At 42.6% G+C, this 23,738-nt stretch overlaps 5 protein-coding genes across 6 annotated transcripts in view; 2 read left to right on the top strand and 3 right to left on the bottom strand.

Moving 5' to 3' along the window:
• The window catches only part of LOC115605898 (histone H2B 1/2/3/4/6-like), a 103,047-nt gene that overhangs the window by 11,425 nt on the left and 67,884 nt on the right, over window positions 1–23,738 (bottom strand). Inside the window, exon 2 of one of the 2 annotated variants that reach the window (XM_030480998.1) lies at window positions 15,505–15,551. The exons of the other annotated variant lie outside the window; for it this stretch is intronic. Coding sequence (XP_030336858.1) covers window positions 15,548–15,551 — 4 coding nt within the window. The 3' untranslated portion in view covers window positions 15,505–15,547. Of the gene's footprint in view, window positions 1–15,504; window positions 15,552–23,738 lie in introns of those variants that run through there. 2 annotated transcript variants of the gene reach the window in all.
• Window positions 88–1,589, bottom strand: LOC115605883 (histone H1.10). Its single transcript, XM_030480977.1, has one exon. It carries the CDS (start codon window positions 800–802, stop codon window positions 137–139), a length of 666 nt encoding a protein of 221 aa, XP_030336837.1. The 5' UTR covers window positions 803–1,589; the 3' UTR covers window positions 88–136.
• On the top strand, window positions 15,326–15,707 carry LOC115605906 (histone H4). Its single transcript, XM_030481010.1, has one exon. It carries the CDS (start codon window positions 15,337–15,339, stop codon window positions 15,646–15,648), a length of 312 nt encoding a protein of 103 aa, XP_030336870.1. The 5' UTR covers window positions 15,326–15,336; the 3' UTR covers window positions 15,649–15,707.
• LOC115605890 (histone H3) lies at window positions 17,323–17,857 on the top strand. The gene has a single exon (XM_030480987.1). It carries the CDS (start codon window positions 17,347–17,349, stop codon window positions 17,755–17,757), a length of 411 nt encoding a protein of 136 aa, XP_030336847.1. The 5' UTR covers window positions 17,323–17,346; the 3' UTR covers window positions 17,758–17,857.
• LOC115605891 (histone H3) lies at window positions 20,760–23,068 on the bottom strand. Its single transcript, XM_030480988.1, has one exon. It carries the CDS (start codon window positions 23,051–23,053, stop codon window positions 22,643–22,645), a length of 411 nt encoding a protein of 136 aa, XP_030336848.1. The 5' UTR covers window positions 23,054–23,068; the 3' UTR covers window positions 20,760–22,642.

The raw sequence follows: 23,738 nt of genomic DNA, 5'->3' as shown, positions 1-23,738 counted from the left end.
TCCCACACGAGTAGAGGGTGTGGTTATCTCTGCTGCAGGTACGGAGCTCGGCGACGGAGTGCATCAGCCCTTTTTGGGACAATAGTGGGTGGCTCTTAAAAGAGCCGTTGGGTTTCAGTATTTCCACTTCAACACTTCACTTCTTGGGCGCTGCCTTCTTCGCCTTGGCTGCTTTCGGCTTGGCCGCCCTGGGCTTGGCTGCTTTGGGCTTCACCGCCTTCGCCTTTGCTGGGCTCTTCGCTGCTGCCACCGCCTTCTTGGGCTTGGCAGCCTTAGTCGCCTTCTTGGGGCTCTTGGCTGCCTTCTTGGCCGCCGCAGCCGCCGGCTTCTTCACTTTCTTGGGACTCTTCTTCACTGCCGCAGCTTTCTTGGGCTTCTTGGTGGCGCTGGCGGGCTTTTTGGCTGCCGGCTTCTTGGGTTTGGCTGCGGCCGTACGCTTCTTGGGGGCTTTTTCTTTCACCTCTCCCGGCTTCTTGCTGAGGCGGAAAGAGCCGGAGGCACCGGTGCCCTTGGTCTGCACCAGGGTGCCTTTGCTGACGAGGCTCTTGAGCCCCAGCTTGATGCGGCTGTTGTTCTTCTCCACATCGTAGCCGCCGGCGGCCAGCGCCTTCTTGAGCGCGGCGAGGGAGAGCCCCTTGCGCTCCTTGGAGGCGGACACGGCCTTGGTGATCAGCTCGGTGACGCTGGGACCCGCGGGCTTCCGGGCTTTGGAGCCGCCTGCCGCCTTCTTTGGCTTCTTGGCGGCCGCTTTGGCGGCCGGGGCCGCGACAGCGGGAGCTGCGGCGGGAGCGGTCTCCGACATCGCTGCAGAGACTTCTTCCTAATCAAAAGAAAGTAATTGGGCTACAGTAACCCCGATGCCTGAATTTATAGCGAAGCGGTGATCTGTGATTGGTGCTTTGCAGAGCCCGCCTAACTGTTAGCCAGGAAGAGCTTTTCGTCCGCTGAGTCTGTGTTTCTTTGGAGTTATAAATTCATATTTTTTGTAAACTGCGTGCCACGAAATCACCCAAATTTCTTCTGGCAGTGAAAAGAAGACGGTGGACTTTCATTTGGGGGAGTTTCTTCCTCTTGGGACCTCAGATGAGAGAGAAAAGATGTGTTTAACCCCGTGTTGTGAAGCCAGAGAGACCCCGGCAACGGCAAACTTTTGTTTTTCCTTCTAAATTAAAATAAACCCTATAGATAAAAAGTCTCCCCTGTATTGCAGACTTGTTCTTTAGGGGGTTTTCTCCAGATTAGGACAGAAACCGAGGGCGCAGCTTCAGTATTTTTGTCGTAAATTGATTTCAGAGAGAAGGAAGTAACACAATTTCATGGCTGAGCTTTGAATATGGATAAAGATTCGGCTCCCTTAACCGTATCTTTAACTATTAAGGATACTGTATTTCTACAGAATTTCCTGTTTTGGGAAAATAAGAGACCTTCAGAGGAATATATGTACTGTTGAAAAGTGTCTGGAACTTCCCAGGGCTCTGCATTTTTTGTGGTGTTCTGTAAGTGAATAGCAAGATTTTGATATTTTTACAAATTGTCTCTATTTGTGAAATGAAGCTGTCCATGCTTACTTAATGCATATAAATTCATAAATTCCGGATAAACTGCTTGTTTAATGCTTTCTTGCTCACATTACTGTATACTATTATTCTTTGAGACTTACAGAAGCCAGAAGCAGACTTGTAGGGGAAAAATAGCAAAGAGGTATTTATACACTGATAGGTATCTTAAGCTACTTAAACTTTAATGGAGACAGCTGAAGCCTCTGTTCACCCCAAAAAAATTAAATAATGTGGAAATCTGGCCTGCGTGAACAGAAAGCTTAAACCTCAATATTACCTATAAATCTTTGGATACAGATTTTTTTCTTTTTTTCCGGAGGTTTTATAAAACCTGCCATTCTCTCCTTTGAAGAAAAAAAAAAAACAAAACCCAAACGCTAGGCAATTTAGGTTTTCATCCAAATCCTCAGAATATTGAAACATTTTTCAGACAATCCTCATAAATCAGAATCGCCTTTAATTATTATGATCCCACTTAATTTTTAAGACTCAGAAAGTGACAAGAAAGATTATTTTTTTTTTTAAGGACTGCAGTGAATTTTTTTAACTAATCAGAAGACAAAAGCCTCGATTGGCTTCTAATTAAAGAGAAGCCAGATTTTTTTTTTCTTTTGTTGAAAAGAACAAATTAAGCCCAAACTTAATATTTTGCCCAATTGTACTTTATAAAAATTTGTCATGCAAAATGTTAGTGGCCTATTTCAGCAAAGATGTGTCTCTTCTAGCACGGATAAATTGGGCATTCTAGAAGACAAATACTATACTGCAAAAGGCCTTGGCATTTTTTTTTCTTCTTCCCTTTTTTTTTTTTTCTTAATAAATTAAATGTTGAAAGCACACTTAAGTTATACCTAGTAGTAAGGAGCTTTAGTTGAAATGTGATAGCTTAAAATGGCAAAGAAAAATAAAATACATTAGAATAACAAAAGTTAAAATAATGAACTACCACTGTTTCATATTCTCTTCTAGATCTATTTTTGTTTTGTTGTGTCTGCATGCAGGCCAGCTAATAAATACTTTGAAGGAGGGAAGGTGCAGAAGAAGAAAACAGAGAAAGGGAAAAATTAGGCTTTCCAGTATCTCGCAGTAGGAACCGAGAGGTGTACTGAAGTGGGCTGTGAAAACTGCTATGCTTCTTGTGAACATGATGCTGTTCCTACATAAGCAACTAAACCAAATCCACAATAGCCAGAGTTTTAAGCTCAGGCTGGTAATTTAAATGAACAGGAGAAATATGTTTCTGAGAGGCAAAAATGCAGTTGCCCGTGAGCAAGATGAAGGCAGAATTTGACTGTACGTGATACAAAAGACAGAGCCTGGAAAGCTTGTCATCTGTCTGGGTCTGATGAAAAAGGTCATTACCTGAAGATTTCAAAGAGCAGAATTCAGGGCTTCTCCCACTTTTAGTTCTTGATGCATCCATGTAAATCTGCATGTCTTTTAAACAGTTCTCTGCTCCCTGTTTTCAGCTGCACTCCTGAAGTTCTTTGCTCTTCCATAGTTGTTTGAGACACTGGAAGACTTGGCAACTGGCATCTAGCATTATGTGTCAGCACCCTTTATTGTATCTATTCCTCAACATCATGCTGGCTCTTTTCTGCACAGACCGTTATTCCTGGCCTACTTCTGAGCAATGAAAATTTTCCTGGTCTTACCAACCATTTCTTTAGAGGTATGAGGAGGTGTGAAAAGGAGAGTCTTTTCTAGGTTTATTTCCCCTCCCAGTAATGGCATTTTCTAGTTAGTTGGATAAAATAAACTTGTCGGAAGCTTAGAACAATTCTCAGGTTTTCATTGCTGGAAAAAGCTGTTAAACTGGACCAAAACAACAATTCTCAGTTTTTAGAGAGACCAATCACTATCTACCTTACAAATAGCATTGATATTGCCCTGGGTATTTTACAGGTAAGAGAAAAACAAGACTCCCACCACATAACAGCAAATCGGTAGTAGAGTATGGAATGCTTTTTCAACATGTCAGAGAAATTTTCTTCCTGCCAAGCAACATTACTTGAAAAACAAGTTTTGAGTGTGAGCTGGTAATAACAATTGTTTGCAGTTTCCATGTGGAGAGACAAGTATTTAAATGTGACTCCTTTTATACTAAATTTCAATCAAACAGCAAAGATTGGAACTTCTGTTTTTTAACTTTCCAAGCATGCTGTCCAAATGCAGGCTCTGTTCACCTCCTACTCAGGACCTCAAACCAATTTCTTATGCCTCCTTAAAAGGCAAACCCTTACTTCCCCAAAACAGAACCTCATTTCCATTCATCATCACACAACATGCCCTGGCATCCTTCCTTGCCTAGCAGTGTAGGTGCTAGTGCAGATTACAGAAGACCCTACAAAATGCCAGTGTATTTTCCAGTGCAAGGATCTTCCAAACAAAAACAGTTCACATGTAACATAGGAAGTCATTCCTAAAACTGTATAGCAGAGAAAACACTTGACATTTTCGTTTTTCTTATCAAGACAGAAGCTCCACATGGAGGAGAAACAGCTTAGATGTTAGACAAATAGAGGCAAATTAGACATTCAGACTTCAGGAGAACAATCTAGATAAGCTGATTAGCCAAGTTTAGCTGAAGAACTACACTCATTTAATTACATTAACTATTGCTAGCATGGTGAAGACCCAGAGAAATTATGAAGTTTTAGTTGAAGCATGCTATCTTCTTGACAAAGAATGATTTTGCGGACACTCAGGTAATCACTGTCAATATTAACAGTAAAAAACACCATACTGAGACATTAGTGAAGTTGTTGGCATGCTGCAATTATAGTGACAATACTGATTCAGCAATTGCAAAGTTTATATAGTATGGAAGAGTTAAAATGTCAGAAGGCTGTCAGTAGTAAAGAAGCCTGTATCCTTTTAGGTATATACTTCAACTAAGCTAACAGGAATGTACTGACAGATATTTGAGTGTTAGGGAAATCACATTTCCTAAAAAGAAGTATCTTTGCCTTCTAATCTAACACCTAATGCAATAGGTCCCACCCCCATGCTTGAAGAAAGTTCAGCTAAAGCAGCGAGACACTGCAACCTCTCCGGGAAGCCTGTTGCAAAAAAAAAATATCTTTCTTATGTTTAAGCAGAATTTCCTATGTTTCAGTTTGTGCCCATTGTCTCCTGTCCTGAGGCAGTACTGAAAAGACTCTGGTTCTGTCTTCTTTATTCAGGTATCTGAACACATGGATAAGACTCCTCTGAGCCTTATTTTCTTCTGTCTGAATAGTGTCAGCTCTTTCAGTATCTCCTTATATGAAAGATGATCCAGTTCCTTAAGCAACTTTGCGGCCCTTCACTGGTCTCACTCCAAATATATCCACATTTCTGTTGCACTGGGAAGCCCAGAACTTGACACAGCACTCCAGATGGGTCTCACCAGTGCTCTTTTCCCTCAGTACTATTTTACAAATAATGCTTCTCCAGGTGAATTTATGAAACCTATGTGCAGATTAGCTGCGAATGGCCCTCACACCACTTTTTAAATTTTGCTAGTTAAATGAAGGTAGCTTGAAAAAAAATTGTTACCTCTCACACAGTCCTTAGTTTCAAGGTTTGCCATGACCAGTTTGAGCTTCCCTGATTTGGCCCAATGATCCTGTTGTCCAATGCTATAGGAGCTGTTAAGGCTAGTTGGAGTCTCAACAAAACTGCCACTTAAAAAAAAAAAAAAAAAAAAAAAAGATCCCTACATGCTGGGATTATGAAAAGGTGGTGAGAGGTGACATTTCTGCCTGCTGTAACTGCTAAATGCTTGCTAATGAACAAAAGAGAAGGGCTGTGCATTTTAATGAATCAGCCTCAAAATCTCCTTTTCTGTTCAGAAAATGACAGCCTAAAGCATCAAAATCATCCTTTCAGCTTATAAAAACCTTTGAACCAGAGATCCTCTTATAAATAAATTTTACTTCTGTCCGCCCATCTCTAAGACTGATAATTATCATTATTATTAGTAGTATTATTACACACAGGAATCTCAGTTATGAGCAGGATTCTGTTCTACTTTGTTATGTGGAGTAGTTAACTTTGCATTGTTTTCTGTTGAAGAAAAAGAGGAAGCCAGTAAATGCAGAAAGACAAAGAAATATAGATACCTACATGTAAAAGACTGCAAGTGTAACCCTACCTGGTATCTGGAGATTAAATAAAATGCGGTGTCTGGACTGATGTTATGTACTGTCTATTCTTCCAGGTGAACAACACAGTCAAACGACAATTCTTTTTTGTGAGTCAGATTACAAATACTGATTCAGAATTTGAAATCAAAACTAGGCCATCAATATAGAAAATCTACGTCATGCTCTTTCAGTGGCACTCACGATGTACATGTTATTAGATGTCATTTCCTAAGCTATCAAAGGTTGTTGTAGCCCTTCATGCTGAGTGAAGGGAAACAGGATGCTGAAAGCTTACCTGTGGTAGTATGCAGTAGATCCAGCTATGCACCCAGCCCATATAGTCTCTCTTTTGAGGTACCTGAAGAACATGGGCAAGAACTAAGCACATACTGAGTCATTCCGGGTTACAGATTTATGCATTGCCCAGGTTTACAGATTCAGTACATCCTGGGGAAGGAATACCACGTTGATAATGAGTTGTACTAATTACCAGCTCTGCCAAACTCAAGGAAGGTATGAATAAACTCAAGAATCTATAGTACTCAGAACAGACATTGGTTTGTAAGATGTAAGAGAAGAAATTAAAACCATGCTTAACTGGCTTGCTCCAAAATTAACTTTAGAAAGAGTCTCAGTAGAGGATGTAATCTTTCTCTAGAGCTGGCCAATAAACTGCAGATTTTCCCTCTGTTTCATTTTACTTATTTTTAGGAAAATATTAGAAATGAAACTAATAATCAGGGAAACTTGGTCTAGCGCTCCCTGCATCCGCACAGGGTAGAAAATTATATCTAAATGTTTATGATTGTCAACTATAAAATTAAAATACTGTTCAAACAGAGTTCTACAGGATCTATCCTAGGCCTATTTATGATGTGATTTACAGCCTACAGGGCATGTAAAGAAATGTTATAGGTACCGAGAAGGAAATGAATTCTAGAATGATGGAGGACAGTTTATGTATTGAAAAATACCTGATAAATTGGCAACATTGTCTTCAAAAATATGTAAAAGACTTCACCTGGAAAGAAATATACCAGTTTTACAAATATAAAACAGTAGCAGTTGATGAGCATTTGAGTAGATCTGGATCTTCAGATTATAGTTATAAATTGACATTGAATCAACAGCAGTATGTTACTAGGTATTAGGAAAGGGGCACAGTAACAACATCTACAAGACAGATGAAGATCTTCCTCTGTAGTCAGGAATGATATAGTCTCACTTGTAGTTTTAGACCTAATTTTTAGTACTGAACTTCAGGTAGTGAGAAGTGAACGTTAGCAGAATACACAGAATAGAGCAACAGTAACTATCAGAGAGATCTAGGAACTATTCCCTAATGGAAAGACACATATTGTTAGAGTTCCCTGACTCAAAGACTTAAAAACTCAAGTTTCTTCACAAACACTTAAAACATGAAAAGGAAGGAAGGAAGTCATCTTTCCATGGTTTACATTGTAGGAAATACAGGAACTAATGTTCTTTGCTTCAACAAGTTAGCAGTAAGGAAATAATTTCTAACATGGAGTAGAAAAGGTTTCTTGGGAAGATAGCTAGGTGTCCAAAAATCAGTGAGACGGAGTAACTACCAGATATAAAATGGATGTAGATGACTCTTGGTGATGGGTGGAGGGCAACAAAAAATCATTGGCATGTTTAGGTACTGGTAATTATCACAGAACTATAGATAAGAGAGTATCTGTGTGGACAAGGGGGGAGTGTTGGATGCAATGCACCTGGCATTTAGGAGTATTTTTGGAACTATGTCTCATAGAATTCTCATTTGGGATCTGAGGAAGTACAGGCAGGATCAACAAGCTGTCAAATGTTTGAAAATTGTAGCACAGGGTCAAAGGGCTGTAGTTAACAACTTAGTGGCTGCGGGCAACCAGTAAAGAATAGTCAAGGGCTGAATACTTAATAATATTTGGTGTTTTCTGGAATGACCTGGTTGGTAAGAGAGTACCCTTACTGTGTGTAGATTATACTAAGTTTTAGGAAGGGTAGACAGAGTCAAAGGTAAGGCATGCAAATAAAAGAGACTTAAATAAACTTGAAGTATGGGCTGAAAGAAATCTTGTGCATTTTGTCAAAGAGAAGTGCAAAGTTCTGCACATGACGCAGAACTTGCATCAGCATAGGCTGGGAAATGACTGGTCTGACCTGGACAGGACTTGGGGGTTGTGGTGCCTTTCTCAAGTGCTGGATCCGTAAAGGCAGCCCTACTGCTGTGTCCAAAGCCTAAGTACAAATAAAACCCTGTAAGCAGTTGGGGTTTTCCAACCAAAGTATTTGATTTTCCAACCAAATATTACTGTAACAAAGACAAAGCACAGCAGTAGTGTCTGGAGGCACAATGCATGTCACAATTTTCCAGACTTGGCTTCCTCCAGAAACACAACCCAAGACAAAATTCAATACATTCCTACAGGGGTGCCCACAGTAGATTCATTACTTGGAAAACTATGCCCCAGAGAGGCTATTTGGACAGGTCAGTACTTCAGGTGCTGTTAAGTACTTAGAACTCTACAAAAGCTGTCAGAGTTCAACAGCAAAACTTACTGCCCAGTGCAGCTCCACGGGAGCCCAGGCAAACAGAGGAGCTGATCAGTCTCAGCTGTGCAAGGAACATTGTGCTCACAATGTTTCCATGATACGTCTTTCTAGCTGAATCAATGGTCAATGTATCAGGGGACCTGTGCTGCTTTAAGTGCCAGTTTAAAAAGCAGAATAAGGATTTAAGAGTAGCGGTAATGTGTCACTTGTGGTTGCTGAGTAGCTTGTTTGCTGTTTGCTGTCCCTTATGTGAATGCAGGAATAGATTTGCATGGTGTGCTACAGAGGTCTGAGTTCCACAGGCCACCCAGGTCCTGGGAAACACTTGTTGGACAGGTCCTTTTGTGTCTTCCTGAGAGAAGCCCAGAGCCCTGGAAGGAAAACAACATGGGCAGAAGGGCATCCCTTTGCTCCAGTTGCAGGTTACTGGCTCCATCCCTTCTCTCCCATGTCCTGAAAACAGCTTCACATGAAGAACAGGCTATATTACATACATATCTCCCCAACACTCCAAACTTCTTCTAGAAGTTCCTCCAGCCTTTCTTCACACACCTATTCAGCTATACCAGCTATTCAGCGAGCCTGCAAGACTGCAGCTTGTGCATGGTGTGATGTCGGTGAGGCACATCAAGGCTTCTCTTTCCAAGGCTTTCCAAGAATGAGGCACATTACGCTCGCTACTCCAGAGTCATGCTAGGCTGGACATGAACAGTCCTGACAGCTGGAACATTGTTGTGTGAGAGAAACACCTCAGAAAGCGTATTTTTGCAATTCTATCACAAACACTATTGATTTGAAAGGAATCCTGAAACATCTGGCCCTGTGAGGAGTAGGTGTAAGTGGTGGCAGGGCCATGTGAGTGCTTGGGTGTTGATGCCTGCCAAGTACAACATTCCTTCGGAAGTGCGTCTGCAGCGTCCCTTCCTGCAACCTGCTTCTGGAGACTAATCCTGTGATGTCGTTTTCCATGAGGAAATGGCATTCGGCTCCTGCTGGTTTACAGAGCAACATGGCAGTGACTCAGACAACAGGCACTTGCCCTTGCCCACAGCTGGCATGGTGCAAGGGAAGCGAGATGGCTTCTGGAAGATCTGTGAGAAACCACTCCATGTGCATGTAAACTGCATCCTCAGGGGTCAGCCCAGGCTGCTGGACTATGACAGAGGTCTTGTCTTGATTTATCAGTCCCTGTGTAGCATCTGAACTTGGCAGCAAGAAGGTTGGAAACAGTCCAAACCAGGGCTGCAGCCCAACCTTTGTGTCTTTTACTGAGAGGAGCCTTTAAATAAAAAGGCAAGAATGGGTCCCTCCACCTCTGACTGTCTCAATTGGCTGGGAAGGGGGAAGGGAGAGGTGAAATCAGTTATCAAGGTACCTATCATTAGGGCTATTATGACAGCTGTAACATTTAAACGTTAGGTAACACTGTTTACTAGGTTCACTTAAGCAGCATAAACCACTCGAACTACGCTACTGCCAGGAGATTCCTTCCAAATGGCAAATCCGCACATGCAAATATTGACTTGGGCCTCAATCTCAAGATAAAAGCTTTCTCTGCCTCAAAAATTTCCTAGCAAAATTATGTGGGCTGCTTGATCTCAGTATGCACAGCTTCATAGCATGGCTTACATGCTGGACTGAAGGTGGGGTATGTGGGCATAGGGATACAGAGAGTGAAGACCATTGGGGTAGATTTAGAAGCCTCAAGTGTTGCAAAGAAGTCAGATCTTGTGCAGTGTGCAGTCTTACCCATATGTAAAGACAGGTCCCAGTTGACGACATTTCCACTGAATACTCTCCAACCAGATTCTTTTAGATATTATGCATGATGAGTTTAATGTTTAATAACAGATTTCCTTATTGAGCGTGACGTGGGATTTTGATTTAGTAGAGCGATTCGGCAATGTGCTGAAATTGCATCATAAGCATAATAGAGCATTTGCAATATACAGTTGAATCACAGTGTAAACACGATTCTCGTTACTGGCCTCTATACGCTCATTGTTACAGTGCTGGACCTCCCCAGTTACTGGGAAGGAATATGTTGGTTGAAATCACCTCAAGACCATTGTTTTCTTCAAACTTTGTTTTATTTCTTGTCCAGTTTTTATACTTTGTGTTGGGCTGGCCCACACATACACTGCCCCCAGCCCTTTCCCACCCCTCACGGTGGTCTGGCTTGCTCAGGAAAACTTTATTAGTTGTCTGAGGGAACCTGCTGATTCACTGGTGCAGCATTGTATCTAAAACCATGGCAACCCTCCAGTCTCCTTGGTGTTGAGATAAATGAAGCTTTCTTTACAGTACATTATTCCTCAAACTCATTGTCTTTTTGCCCTTCTCCTCTGAGCTGTCCTCCACTGTGTTGGTGTACTGGTATGCCAAAAGTGCACAGGTTTTCAGTACAAGGGAGCAATTTGTTTCTTTCCCCCAGATAGTCCAGATGAGATCTATTGTTTTCAGGATAGCAGATCACAGGAGCATGGTGACAGTGCAAAGCAGGGGTCTGTACAACCTGTCTCAGTCACAAAGGACAGATTGCAATTCCATTCTGCCTTTCAAAGTGACAGAATGTTTTGAATATGGAATGAAGCACCAGCTGCTAGGGAGTGGAAAGCACAGAGAATATGAAAACCTGTCCAATACTCATACAATCTCAAAACCTACTACTTTGAAAATAGCTTTCCAGAAATTTATTCATAAATATTCTTACAATATAATTTCTGACAGTAAATTTTCTGCCAAATATTGACCTAAAACTTGAAGTCTGAAGTTCTATTAGCATGGCATGAATGATGCTTTATAAGTCAGGATTAAATAAATAAGTGAATATGCTAGTTACTCACCCTGAAGTTACTGATACAGATACAATACCCTTCAGAAGTAATATCCTATTGTCCTAGACTTTAAACATATGTGAAAAACACCACATTAATTGCCTATGGGATGCAAAACCAGAATATAAACTAGGTAGCTAAAAACTTAACAAATGAAAACCAAAAAACTGAGGGTAAAAATCATGGGGATAGACAGCAAAAGTTCTCAGTACACTAGAGGCTTAGTCATTTATCTCTATCTTGCAGAATTAAATCTGTCTTGATTCCATCTTAATGTGAATCTGTCCTTAGTCTACACATGTGCTCAATAAACAAAAATTAAGTGCTCTTGTTTGAGCACTGTCACTAGTAAGTATATGCAGTGGTTGGGGAGCAGAAAGGGAGGGATATTGAAATTTGGTTTTCTGTCTCTAATGAGGCTCTAGTAAGTGAAGAAAAGAAAGTCATAATTAAAAATAAAAAAAACCCCAAACAAAAACAAACAAACAAACAAAAAAAAAAAAACCCCCACAACCCAAAAAACCCCCAAACCATCACCAAAACACACACAAACCCCCCCCAAATAACAAAACAAAAATACAAACCCCAAAACTATTTATAATTCTTCTTTAGTCTAGTTATAACAGTAAAGGCTTGAGTTTGTCTACTGTTTTGTGACCTGTCAGTTTAGTATAAATAAGAACTGTAGCAAGTGTGATATATTTTTTAAGCCCCAATGTCATACTCAGCTCACCTTTTCACTCCTCCCAAGAAGTGAAAGAAGGTATGCTTAGGACTACACCAAATCTGAGGAGAGTCCCCATTATATCTATGTATTCTTCACCTCAGCAGCAGGAAGCACAATTGCTACAGGTAAAAGCTGTGAATGTCTCTGCTAGTTGAACAATGTAAGGGGGAAAAGCAAAGATCATTCCTGTGTTTCTTAATATACTCCTTTTCTGAAGTGATGCGGATTAGTTAGTGAGAAAAAAATTTCATCTAAGTCATACTTGTTATCTTCTCAAAAAACCCTAAACCAAACTCCAAAACCAAATCACGAAACAAACAAAAAAAATTAAAAGAAAAAAAGTCACTCAAAAAGACATGGATTTGATATCGATCATTAAAATATCTGGGAACATTATTAGAAACAGTATTTGAGATGTCAGAATAATGAACTCCTCTGTTAAGCTTTTAATAGGACCATAGAGAGCAAAACACTCCTTTGTTTTTTTGATGTAGTGTAATTCCATCATTATTAAATGACTAAGGAAGCTACTCCTTCCCAATTTAGTAGCAGAAGAAAGATAAATTACTAATTATATATTCTAATATGGCAATTTAAAAGAATATGTAGTAATTGTGCTTGCATTTCATACAAAAAAAGAAAAGAAGAAAATGAAATTATCATAGAATCATAGGATCACAGAATGGTTTGGGTTGGAAAGCACCTTAACATCACCCAGTTCTAACCCCCCTGCCATGGGCAAGGACATCTCACACTAGACCATGTCACCCAAGGCTCTCTCCAACCTGGCCTTGTACACCACCAGGGATGGAGCATTTACCACTTCTTTGGGCAACCTGTTCCATGGTCTCACAACCCTCATAGTAAAGAACTTCTTTCTTATATCTAACCTGGACTTCCCCTGTTTCAGTTTAAACCCATCATCCCTTGTCCTATCACTACAGTTCCTGATGAAGAGTCCCTCTCCAGCACCCTCGTAGGCCCCCTTCAGATACTGGAAGGCTGCTATGAGGTCTCCACACAGCTTTTCTTTTCCAGGCTGAACAACTTCAACTTTCTCAGCCTGTCTTGAAACAGAAGGTGTTCCCGCTCCTGTTCATCCTCATGGCCTCCTCTGAGCTTGCTCCAACAGCTCCATGTCCTTCTTATGTTGAGGACACCAGAATTGCACACAGTGCTCCAAGTGGGGTCTCACCAGAGCAAAGTAAAGGGGCAGGAACACCTCCTTCGTCCTGCTGATCACACTCTTTTTGATGCAGCCCAGGATACAGTTGGTTTCTGGGCTGTGAGTGCACACTGAAGCCAGCTCATGTTAAGTTTCTCACCAACCAACACCCCCAAGTCCTTCTCTGCAGGGCTGCTCTGAATCTGTTCTCTGCCCAACCTGCAGCTGTGCCTGGAATTGCCACTATCCAGGTGTAGGACCTTGAACTTGGCTTGGTTGAACTTCATGAGATTGGCATTGGCCACCTCTCAAGTGTGTCAAGGTCCCTCTGGATGGCATCCCTTCTCTCCAGCGTATCAAACAAACCACACAGCTTGGTGTCTCCGGCAAACTTGCTGAGGGCGCACTCAATCCCACTGTCCATGTCACTGGCAAAGACGTTGAACAGGATCTGTCCCAACACCGACCCCTGACACTGCTCATTGCCCGTCTCCAATTGGACATTGAGCCGTTGACCACAACTCGCCGTGTGCAGCCATCCAGCCAACTCTTTATCCACTGAGTGGTCCATCCATCAAATTTATGTCTCCCCAATTTAGAGCATGACAAGGATGTCATGCGGGACAGTGTCAAATGCTTTGCACAAGTCCAAGTAGATGACGTCACCTGCTCTGCCCCTGTCCGTCAGTTCCGTGGCCCCATCATAGAAGGCCACCAAACTGGTCAGGCAGGATTTCCCCTTAGTAAAGCCATGTTGGCTGTCACCAACTACCTCGTTGTTTTTCACGTGCCTTAGCATGCTTTCCAGGAGCAACTGTTCCAAGATTTTGCCAGGCACAGAGGTGAGGCTGACTGGTCTGTAGTTCCCCGGGTCTTCCACCTTCCCCTTCTTCAAAGTGGGGGTTATATTACCCTTCTTCCAGTCATCAGGAACTTCACCTGACTGCCATGATTTTCCAAATATGATGGACAATGGCTTAGAAACTTCATTTTCCAGCTCCTTCAGGACCCGCAAATGGATTTCATCAGGTCCCATGGACTTGTGCAAATTCAGGTTCTTAAGACAATCTCGAACCTGATACTTTCCTACAGTGGGCGTAAGGTCTTCATTCTCACAGTCCCTGCATCTGCCTTCCAAGACTTGGGCAGTGTGGTCAGAGCACTTGCCAGTGAAGACTGAGCCAAAGAAGTCATTGAGAACCTCAGCCTTCTTCAAATCCAGGGTCACCGGTTCTGCCGTTTCCTTCCAGAGAGGGACCACATTATCCCTAGTTTGTCTTTTGTTAGCAACATACCCGTAGAATCCTGTTATAACACCTACGATGTCTCCCCTAACCCCCCCACAAAATGAAACTATTTTTTGTGTGTTAGTCTAGTAGTTACCCCAGCTCAGGATGTTCTTATGCTATGACATTTGTGATGACCTTTGACAAAGGTTGCTCCTTACTTTCATAAATATTAATTCAGAATCTAATGTTTCCAGTATAGGTTTAGACCCATAAAATAACAGATAAAGACTGAAAAGCTTGATCTGCAGTACAAAAGAAAGCTGATTTTCTTGGCAATTAAGGTAGAAGTAATTTAAATCTGTAGTCATGATAAAGGAAATTTCGTAAAATCAATCAATCAAACAAAAGTCCCCACAGCAGTAACTCCAAAATGAGCAAAATTAGTAAAAGTTACAACGTAATATGAAGGTAATGATATAAAAAAGATTCTATTCCACCTTCTGGTTAATATGTGCTTACAGACTCAGAAGTGCTTGTGTAAAAATTGGGCAAGAGTATCAAACTTATTTAAGAAATGGGAAGTAGAAAGCAAAATAGAAACCAAAGATATTGGAAAACCTGACAATTATCCACAGATACTGTGGATAATTTCCTAAATCCCGTAAGAGATATCAAAACATTAAAAGTTCAGAAGAAAAGTTTATAGAACTTTGAATACAAATAAAGAAAAAAAGGTTAATGGCAACAGTGCGAAAATAATGAGAAACTGCAGTAATTCGAACAAACCTCAGTCAATACAAGAAAACAAATCACACATATATGCATAGTAATTGGTTTATACAAATCCAAGAAGGCGGAATAAACTTTCCAATAGTTACGAACATGCACGTCTGGGATTTTTCGGGCGGTGGGAGATAGTGAAATATTTTGTTTCTTTTGTAAACTTTACAGCACTGTTTAACAAGTAACAGCATTCTATGTTCCAATCACAAGCTGTGACATAGACAAAAAAAAAGACAGGAGCCACGCCCCTGCTCTCCGCAGTCCCCAACCAGGTCGGATCACAGCATATAAATAGCGCGGCGCGGGGAGATTGCTGGTGTGCTTTTTTGGTACCGCTTAGAGAGGTGATGTCTGGGAGAGGCAAAGGCGGGAAGGGGCTCGGCAAGGGTGGCGCTAAGCGCCACCGAAAGGTGCTTCGCGACAACATCCAGGGCATCACCAAGCCGGCCATCCGCCGCCTGGCTCGGCGTGGCGGCGTGAAGCGCATCTCGGGGCTCATCTACGAAGAGACGCGTGGCGTGCTGAAAGTGTTCTTGGAGAACGTGATCCGCGACGCCGTCACCTACACGGAGCACGCGAAGAGGAAGACAGTGACCGCGATGGACGTGGTCTACGCCCTGAAGCGGCAGGGGCGCACTCTGTACGGCTTTGGCGGCTAAAGTTTTCGGCTCTTGGAACATGCTTACGGACTGAACCCAAAGGCTCTTTTGAGAGCCGCCCACTCAAACTGGAAAAGAGCTGTGTTGCTTCAACCTGGAAGGAAAAACAATGTTTTTATACTTTGTTTGCATTGTTTAATGTGTTTTTAACTAGCAAAGTATTACGTAGGCAGCTCTGACGAGCGTAAGCATCTTTAAATTAACTGAATGTGTGTTACCAAGACGCTGGGGACTCTCCTAGTTAATTGGATTAGCAAACATGCAAAGTACTGATTTCAGTATTAGTGGCGTATTTGGAAAGAATTAAGAATTTTTTACTTTTTGTAAAAGCAAACTGAACAACAAAACACCCTAAAATTGGGCTCCCGTTTCGAGCTGGTGAGCTGGCCTGGCACAGACGCAGGTTCGCATTGCCCGGCGGGAATCTCGCGTTGCTGTCTGGTGCTCTTTTTTTCGCTAAGTAAACAGCAGCAGCAGTAGATACTTGCTGTATTTAAACCGTTAATGGCTGTAATGGTGCTCGGCACATGCAAAGGTACCAGCGCCGGGATGGACGTGCCACAGCCAGTTGCTCCCCGAGCCCTGTCCTAATAAAATTTTAAATCATAAAATCTGTCTGTCTTTTGAAGATGTTTTCTGGGGAATTGTCTGTTACTGTGGAAGGTGTCCCTGCCTGTGTCAGTGGGATTGGAACTGTCTGATTTTTAAGGTCTCTCCAAACCATTTGGTGATTCTGTGACTATATTCTTTGTATGACCAGTGTGTTTTAAAGTTCGGGAAGCTGCTCTGTGCAGCCCTGGGCTGTTTTCCATGCCCAGCATCAGCACCGACCTTCCTTAACCCGGAAACCCATCTCTGCTCAGGCTCCGAGAATAATACTCGTAGGTAGGGAAACACAGCAGGAATATACAGTGGGGAAAACAGAAAGCTCACGGACTATAAAGTCTGCATTTCGGTGAGCAACAGCCTGGAAATGCTTCATGTGCTGCAAGAAATTCAGAAGTCACGGAAAACACTATTCCTTGCATTAGCGCATTTTGCGTGCAGTTTATCTCAGTCCAAGAGTATTTACATATGAGCTACAGTAGTACTTTCTATTGTGTGTAGGCTAAAATGACAGTACATTTAAAAAAAAAAAAAAAGGGGGTGGGGGGGAACTCCAAAGAACCAAACCACAAAGCAGCCTCTACACATACATACACACCACGGGAAAAAAAAGGTGCTTTTGGAGCATCAAAAAGCCCCAAAATACGGTTATAAAAATTCCTACTGAGGAAAGCCCGTGCAACACCTATTTTTTAAAGCTCAAGTCCTGGTACATTTGGGAGAAAATAAACATGAATCTTCTGCTTGTTCGGGGCAGCATAATTTAAGGTTAAGCATTTTCCTTTTGAACCATTTAAGCTAAGCGTTTTAATTTGTGAGATAACTATTGAAAAATTACTATAAGAAACAGACAAGACGAAAACAATAGCGGCGAGTGCAAAGCAGGGGGAAGGCGAGCACCAGCGGACAATTGTGAAACACACACACTTTCCTGGCGGGCTTTTCGAATTTTAAAGGATCCAATAGTAACGGCGCATTGCCAATCAGACTAGCCAATCAGAGAGGGGAACATGCTATAAATACTTCCCCGGCAACGGGGCAGCATCAGTCCGCGGCAGTGGTGGCAGCGGGTAGTTCTTATTTCTCGGACCAATGGCCCGTACGAAGCAGACGGCGCGTAAGTCGACGGGCGGGAAGGCGCCCCGCAAGCAGCTGGCCACCAAGGCGGCCCGCAAGAGCGCGCCGGCTACGGGCGGCGTGAAGAAGCCGCACCGGTACCGTCCCGGCACGGTGGCGCTGCGCGAGATCCGGCGCTACCAGAAGTCGACGGAGCTGCTGATCCGCAAGCTGCCCTTCCAGCGCCTGGTGCGCGAGATCGCGCAGGACTTCAAGACCGACCTGCGCTTCCAGAGCTCGGCCGTGATGGCGCTGCAGGAGGCGAGCGAGGCCTACCTGGTGGGGCTCTTCGAGGACACCAACCTGTGCGCCATCCACGCCAAGCGCGTCACCATCATGCCCAAAGACATCCAGCTGGCCCGGCGCATCCGCGGCGAGCGCGCCTGAGGCTCCTGCCGCAGGTTCCGTCGTGATCCTGAACCTTTCTCACACCCTAAAGGCTCTTTTAAGAGCCACCACATAGCACAGAAGAGCTGTAATACGGTCTTTATTAATGTATTAATGTCTTGCATGCACCTAAGCATTGTAAAGTTCTTTGTGGTAGTGAAAGTTTGGGGGGTTGCTTTGTTTTGTTTGTGGTTTTTGTGTTGTGTTTTTTGGGGTGGGTTGTTTTTTGGTGGGTGTTTTTTGGTGGGTGTGTGGCTTTTTCTTTGTTTTGTTGTTTTTTTTTGTTTTTGGTTTTTTTTTTTTTTTTTGAAGAGGTGGAGGTTGTCAGTCTTACTTTATTTAGTTTGTATTCCCCCACTGCTCTTCACTCAGCTCATTTCTGTAGACACTTCTCAGAGAACTTTGCAATAAGATAATGCAGTTTCAGTTCAAATGTGTTAGTACACCTTCCTAAGCAGTCACCTTAAACTGCTTAATTCTTTTGAGCAAGTGTTGTGTGCTGTTTTAATGAAAGGCTTACAAGTACCTATTCAAATATGCAGAATAAGTAACTGCACAAATCAGAAAAAATTAGTGATAAGAGAAGGTAAGTAAAAATATTATTAAGAAAACAACAACAAGAAAACCCCAAGAAAACAAACAGAATAGAGCAGACATCCTGCAGTAATCTTCCCCTGGCTCTCCTCAGACCTGATGCTTCCTGTAAAATACTTTTATTTGCAACAGTTTTTAGGAAGCCATGCAGGCTTTTACCTTTAAGTAATGTGGAAGGCATAACCTGCGCTAGTATTGGAAGATAGGCTTCAAGCTTCAGATAGTTCAGTTTGGGTTTTTTTATTAAAGGAAATTTGATATAAATATGCTCTCTAGGGCGCTTTTAACTCTGATCTACTCTTAAAATTGTAACACTGCTAGCTAGATACCCAAGAGCCCTACCTAAGTATCACATCAATAAAACAAAAGTGTTAAGATGAAAAGACTAATGCGATGGATTAAAATGAAAAAATCAAGCTAGACTAATTGTCATTCATGTTCTTAATTTTCTTTGCTTTATGACTTTGAGGAAAGGCTGGAGCAGATGTCAAAAAAAGCCTGGAAAAAGCAAAGAGAACCTGGTGGATGTTCCTCTGAAGTCACCCCTCCCATTTCACAAATGCGTGAAAAGTACTGGCACAGGGGAAAGCTTTATGAATGTAGTTAGGGACAAAAACAGGGCAGGAGGAAAGAAAGGAGCTGTCAGGCCTTGGCAGTTTTGTAACTTATGAGAGGCCTGTAGGAAACACGTTGGTTTGAGGACAAACCTTTTGTATTTCATAATAAATAAAGGGTGGAGCCAGTAGAGGAATACACATGGAATCAGAAGGTCAGAACTTCATAGAATTTAGTTGGTTCAATGAAGGATTGTCATCAGGAAATAACAGTTGGCCTTTAGTTCACTTCAATTTCTTGGTTGATTTTGTTAAGTTTTGCAGACTGTGGCTGTTTCAATATTCCAGGGAAGTCACCTTCTCTATTCGTTCACAAATAAAGCTCTTGGATTCCAATGTTTTTTCCATCTTTGTTGTCACAACACCTTCTCCACTGTCCTTGATAATGGAGTCTGGCCTATTCAATATGCTTCTGTAGATGTTAACCCCCAAATCGGTCTGAAATGAAAATTCAGGTATTTGAGCACCAGGGGAAGCCTGAGGAGGTTTCAAAGGGCATTTCAGAAAAAAATACACAGGAAGTAAATCAAGGTAGATGCAAGAAATGATAGCATAATGATGTAGGTATGAACATATATACTCACAGATGTATATATATCCCCCTCTACTCCATTCTTGTGAGACCCCATCTGGAGTACTGCATTCAGTTCTGGGGCCCCCAATATTACGAAGACAGGCTGAGAGAGTCGGGGTTGTTAAGCCTGGAGAAGAGAAAGCTCTGGGGAGACCTTAGAGCAGCTTCTAGTACTTAAAGAGGCCAACAAGAAAGCTAGGGAGGGACTTTTTACAAGGACATGTAGTGACAAGACAAGGGGCAATGTCTTCAAAGTGAAAGAGAGGAGATTTAGATTAGATACTAGGGAAGCAACATTCACTATGAGGGTGGTGAGACACTGGCACAGGCTGTCCAGAGAAGCTGTGGCTGCCCCATTCCTGGCAGTGTTTAAGGCCTGGCTGGATGGGGCTTGGAACAACCTGGTCTAGTGGAAGGTGTCCCTGCCCATGGCAGGGGGGTTAGAACTGGATGAACTTTAAGGTTCATCCCAACACAAACCATTCTAGGAATCTATGATATGTATGTATGTATTCTATATGTACATACACACCTATACATGCTTTTTCTTCACTCACAAATTCTAACTATTCTCAGTACCCATTCACCTTTATTTCTATACCAGTCACCTTTGCCCCAGCACCACCTGGCTTTCTCCATATAACTCTATTTTTTGTAGTTCAAGCAATATGATAAGGTAGATCAAATGGAAAAAACTAGTTCCACTAGATAACTGTTGTAACTCCCAACTAAAATATTCATCTCTTTGTACATCACCACTTGCAGAGTAAGGAGTGTCAATTTTATAAAGTTGAAAGTGGAATGCTCCTGACAGAATGTCACAGAGACTGTATCTAACTTGAAAGGAATTATATGATCATAGTTTAAAAATTAATTGTATGTCTCTAACACTTCAGTAGGCTCCACCCTGGTTCTAATTGTTGTTATACATTGACAGTGTATTAGTAACTGAAATTACTTAAATTTGTTTCTAGGCACCACTTCGAGTTTAGCGAACGTTGAAATGACTAAAACCTCAGACTTGTTACAATTGTAACTAAATCAAGAGTGGTTCACAGAGTGAACAAAAATGACCATACAGAAACAGACACTGGCACCTGCTCATAATGCGCATTCAGGCTGTATAAAGAGCCCTCACCGATACCAGACCATGGAATCTGCTGTCGAAAGTGAATGAGGAAATGATTCATCATAACTGATGTCTTGTCTGTGTTCCCAGGTCTTCTATCAGTGCTGCCTAGAAGAATTGCTGAGAAGGACTGGGGTACGATCTGAGTGTTAACAAGGTGGTACCTGTTAGAAATAAGATGAAATTCCCTTTTTTAAATTATTTTCTGGTTAACATTAAATATGTTCTTGGACAATTAAACCAGTAAAAGCAAGGATTGAGATTATGCATTTCTCATCTGGCTTTTAATAGACACAGAACTTGTGTGGCCTGTCGGAAGATATGCTTCGGTCCCGAGGCCGTAAGTGAAAAGCCTCTTCTCACACCATGCTGCCTTTCAGGACAAGGAGAAATCTTAGTCATGCTGTGGGATAAAACTTCAATTAAAAAAACAAAACACACGAAACACACGAAACACACGACGCACACAACAAAAAACAAAAAACAGCCAATATTTTCGTTCTGTATCATTTACCTTTCATTCTGGTTCATTTCAAACTCAGAAAAGTTTTTAATTTACATACAAATAAACTGATGTAAAATCTTAAAGAAACCCTGGCCCAAACGTAGCAATATACATTCTATTTAAAAGACACAATCAAAAACAGACCAGCTCCTCTGTTCACTAAAGACTGCACAGCCATTCCACTCCTTCCTTGGTAACACAGGTGGGGAGAAGCTGGTAAGGTGTTTCCCAAAATAATGGGAGAAACAACAACTATTCTCCATAATGAATCTGAGGCCCAGGTTTTTAATTTCCTATTTTAAGGCTCTGGCTCTTGTTAGACTGGTCACTCCTGTGTGTGTCATGGTAATGATTTGAGCAAAAGTAGGTCCTTATAAGGGAGAATGAAAGCTGCCTACATATATCCTGCCAGTACCCTAGAAATCTGACTGCAGAAATCATAGAATGGTTTTGGTTTCCAACAAAAGAAAATATAGAATATTAGAATGGTTTGGGTTGGAAGGGACCTTAAAGCTCACCTAGTTCCTACCCCCGTCATGGGCAGGGACACCTTCCACTAGACCAGGTGAAACTAACAACTCTGCATGTATTCTGACTACATAAAATCTAGAGATTGCTGCCTGAGGAAGTTTAATGACAAACAACAGGTACACTCATTATTGGAAGAAATGATTTTCCACTCCAAGATTTTTACAAATCTCTTACCAAAAGAAACCCCCCCCCCAAAAAAAAAACCACCAACAAAAACCCCCCAAAAAACCCAAAAAAACCAAACAAAAAAAAAACCCAACAAAACCCAAAAAAAAAAAAAAAACCACCAAACAAAAAAACCAAACAAACAAACAAAAAAAAAAACCCCCTCCTCCCAACCACTACCTCCCCCTTCCTCCAGGAAATACATAACCTTTCTTTTCCCCAGCCATGTTCCCTCATTAGCTCACCTCCCTCAGACCTGTTATGAGTCCACAGTCAGTGACATAAACACCCCAGCCAGAAACCAGATATTCTTGGCTCACTATCCTTAAACTAATATAGGCCTCAGCCTGCTCCCTCCAACTTGTCTCCATGCCCACCGGTGTTCATAAAGTGCCTGTCACTCCCCTTCACTAATTGCAAAACACCCTGGGGCATTGCAACCTTGTGGGCTTTATAAAAGAACACAAATACCAAAGTAATAAATGGAGGGAAGGAAACAAACCCAACCACACACAAAGAACAAAAACCCAAGCCAAACAGAAAAACCCAAACCAAAAAAAAAACCCAACGAAAAAACACACCACCACAAAATTCAAACAATAAAAAAGAAATGCTCTAGACTACAGAAACATTGCTTACTCTAAAGCATGCCCACACACGAGCAGTGCTACAGCTCCTTCGAGTGTGCATGAAGTGGCTCTTAAAAGAGCCTTTGGGCCGGTATCGGCTGCCTCGGTGTCGGCTGGAGAGCGGGAAAGGCTGCGGCAGGAGCCTCAGGCGCGCTCGCCGCGGATGCGCCGGGCCAGCTGGATGTCCTTGGGCATGATGGTGACGCGCTTGGCGTGGATGGCGCACAGGTTGGTGTCCTCGAAGAGCCCCACCAGGTAGGCCTCGCTCGCCTCCTGCAGCGCCATCACGGCCGAGCTCTGGAAGCGCAGGTCAGTCTTGAAGTCCTGCGCGATCTCGCGCACCAGGCGCTGGAAAGGCAGCTTGCGGATCAGCAGCTCCGTCGACTTCTGGTAGCGCCGGATCTCGCGCAGCGCCACCGTGCCGGGACGGTACCGGTGCGGCTTCTTCACGCCGCCCGTAGCCGGCGCGCTCTTGCGGGCCGCCTTGGTAGCCAGCTGTTTGCGGGGCGCCTTCCCGCCCGTCGACTTACGCGCCGTCTGCTTTGTACGCGCCATAGCCTACGAACCCGCACCGCTCCGTTGAAGCAGACAGATCTGAGCGAAACAAGCCCTCAGTGCTGACATTTATAGAACTATCCCGTGTTTGATTGGACGACTGGAAGCGTGATCTTATTGGCTACTGTGTAATCCTAGCCTGGGCCCAAGGAAGCTGAGTTCACTGCTACCCGCACCACCCCTCATTCGCACCCCCACCAGGACCCCACTCCGAGTCCCGGCTCCCTCGGTGCGAGTCCAAGGCTTTGGGGGGAAGGTACTGCAGCGCTCTCATCCCTTCTGCTTTTCGGACTTGCCCTCTCTGCCAGACTCCTGGTAGATTAAAAGCCGTATGGAGGATCAAATTCAGGAATTGTTCCCTAAAAGCACTTTCTTGGGTTGTTTTTTTTTTTGTGTGTGGACTGATTACAAAAGAAAAAAAAATCCTTCCACGCTGTAGAGTTCCCTCTTACAGTAACAGACACATTATCCCTAACAAAGCAAAGGAACGATCACCTGGTACGCCAAAATACAGACAAATGCTTAAGAAATTCTGTAGTGCAGGGCTGTAGCAAGCATGTAATGACCTGTAACAATCGAGAAGCATCTTTTCAGTTACTTTTTTGTTGGTTTCTTTTCCCTAGGAAATTTGGAAGAAGATATCTTAGGTAAAACCGTGATTTTTACAATACTTAGAAAACTTATT

This window comes from Strigops habroptila, chromosome 3 (genome assembly GCF_004027225.2).
Source record: "Strigops habroptila isolate Jane chromosome 3, bStrHab1.2.pri, whole genome shotgun sequence".
NCBI classification, from domain to species: Eukaryota; Metazoa; Chordata; class Aves; order Psittaciformes; family Psittacidae; genus Strigops; species Strigops habroptila.
The sequence above is the reverse complement of the archived record's forward strand: the minus strand, read 5'-3'. Positions and strand labels throughout refer to the sequence as shown.

Excerpts from the sequence above, each read along its gene's own strand:
- LOC115605883 (XM_030480977.1), bottom strand. The coding sequence starts at position 802 with ATGTCGGAGACCGCTCCCGCCGCAGCTCCCGCTGTCGCGGCCCCGGCC.
- LOC115605906 (XM_030481010.1), top strand. The coding sequence starts at position 15,337 with ATGTCTGGGAGAGGCAAAGGCGGGAAGGGGCTCGGCAAGGGTGGCGCT.
- LOC115605890 (XM_030480987.1), top strand. The coding sequence starts at position 17,347 with ATGGCCCGTACGAAGCAGACGGCGCGTAAGTCGACGGGCGGGAAGGCG.
- LOC115605891 (XM_030480988.1), bottom strand. The coding sequence starts at position 23,053 with ATGGCGCGTACAAAGCAGACGGCGCGTAAGTCGACGGGCGGGAAGGCG.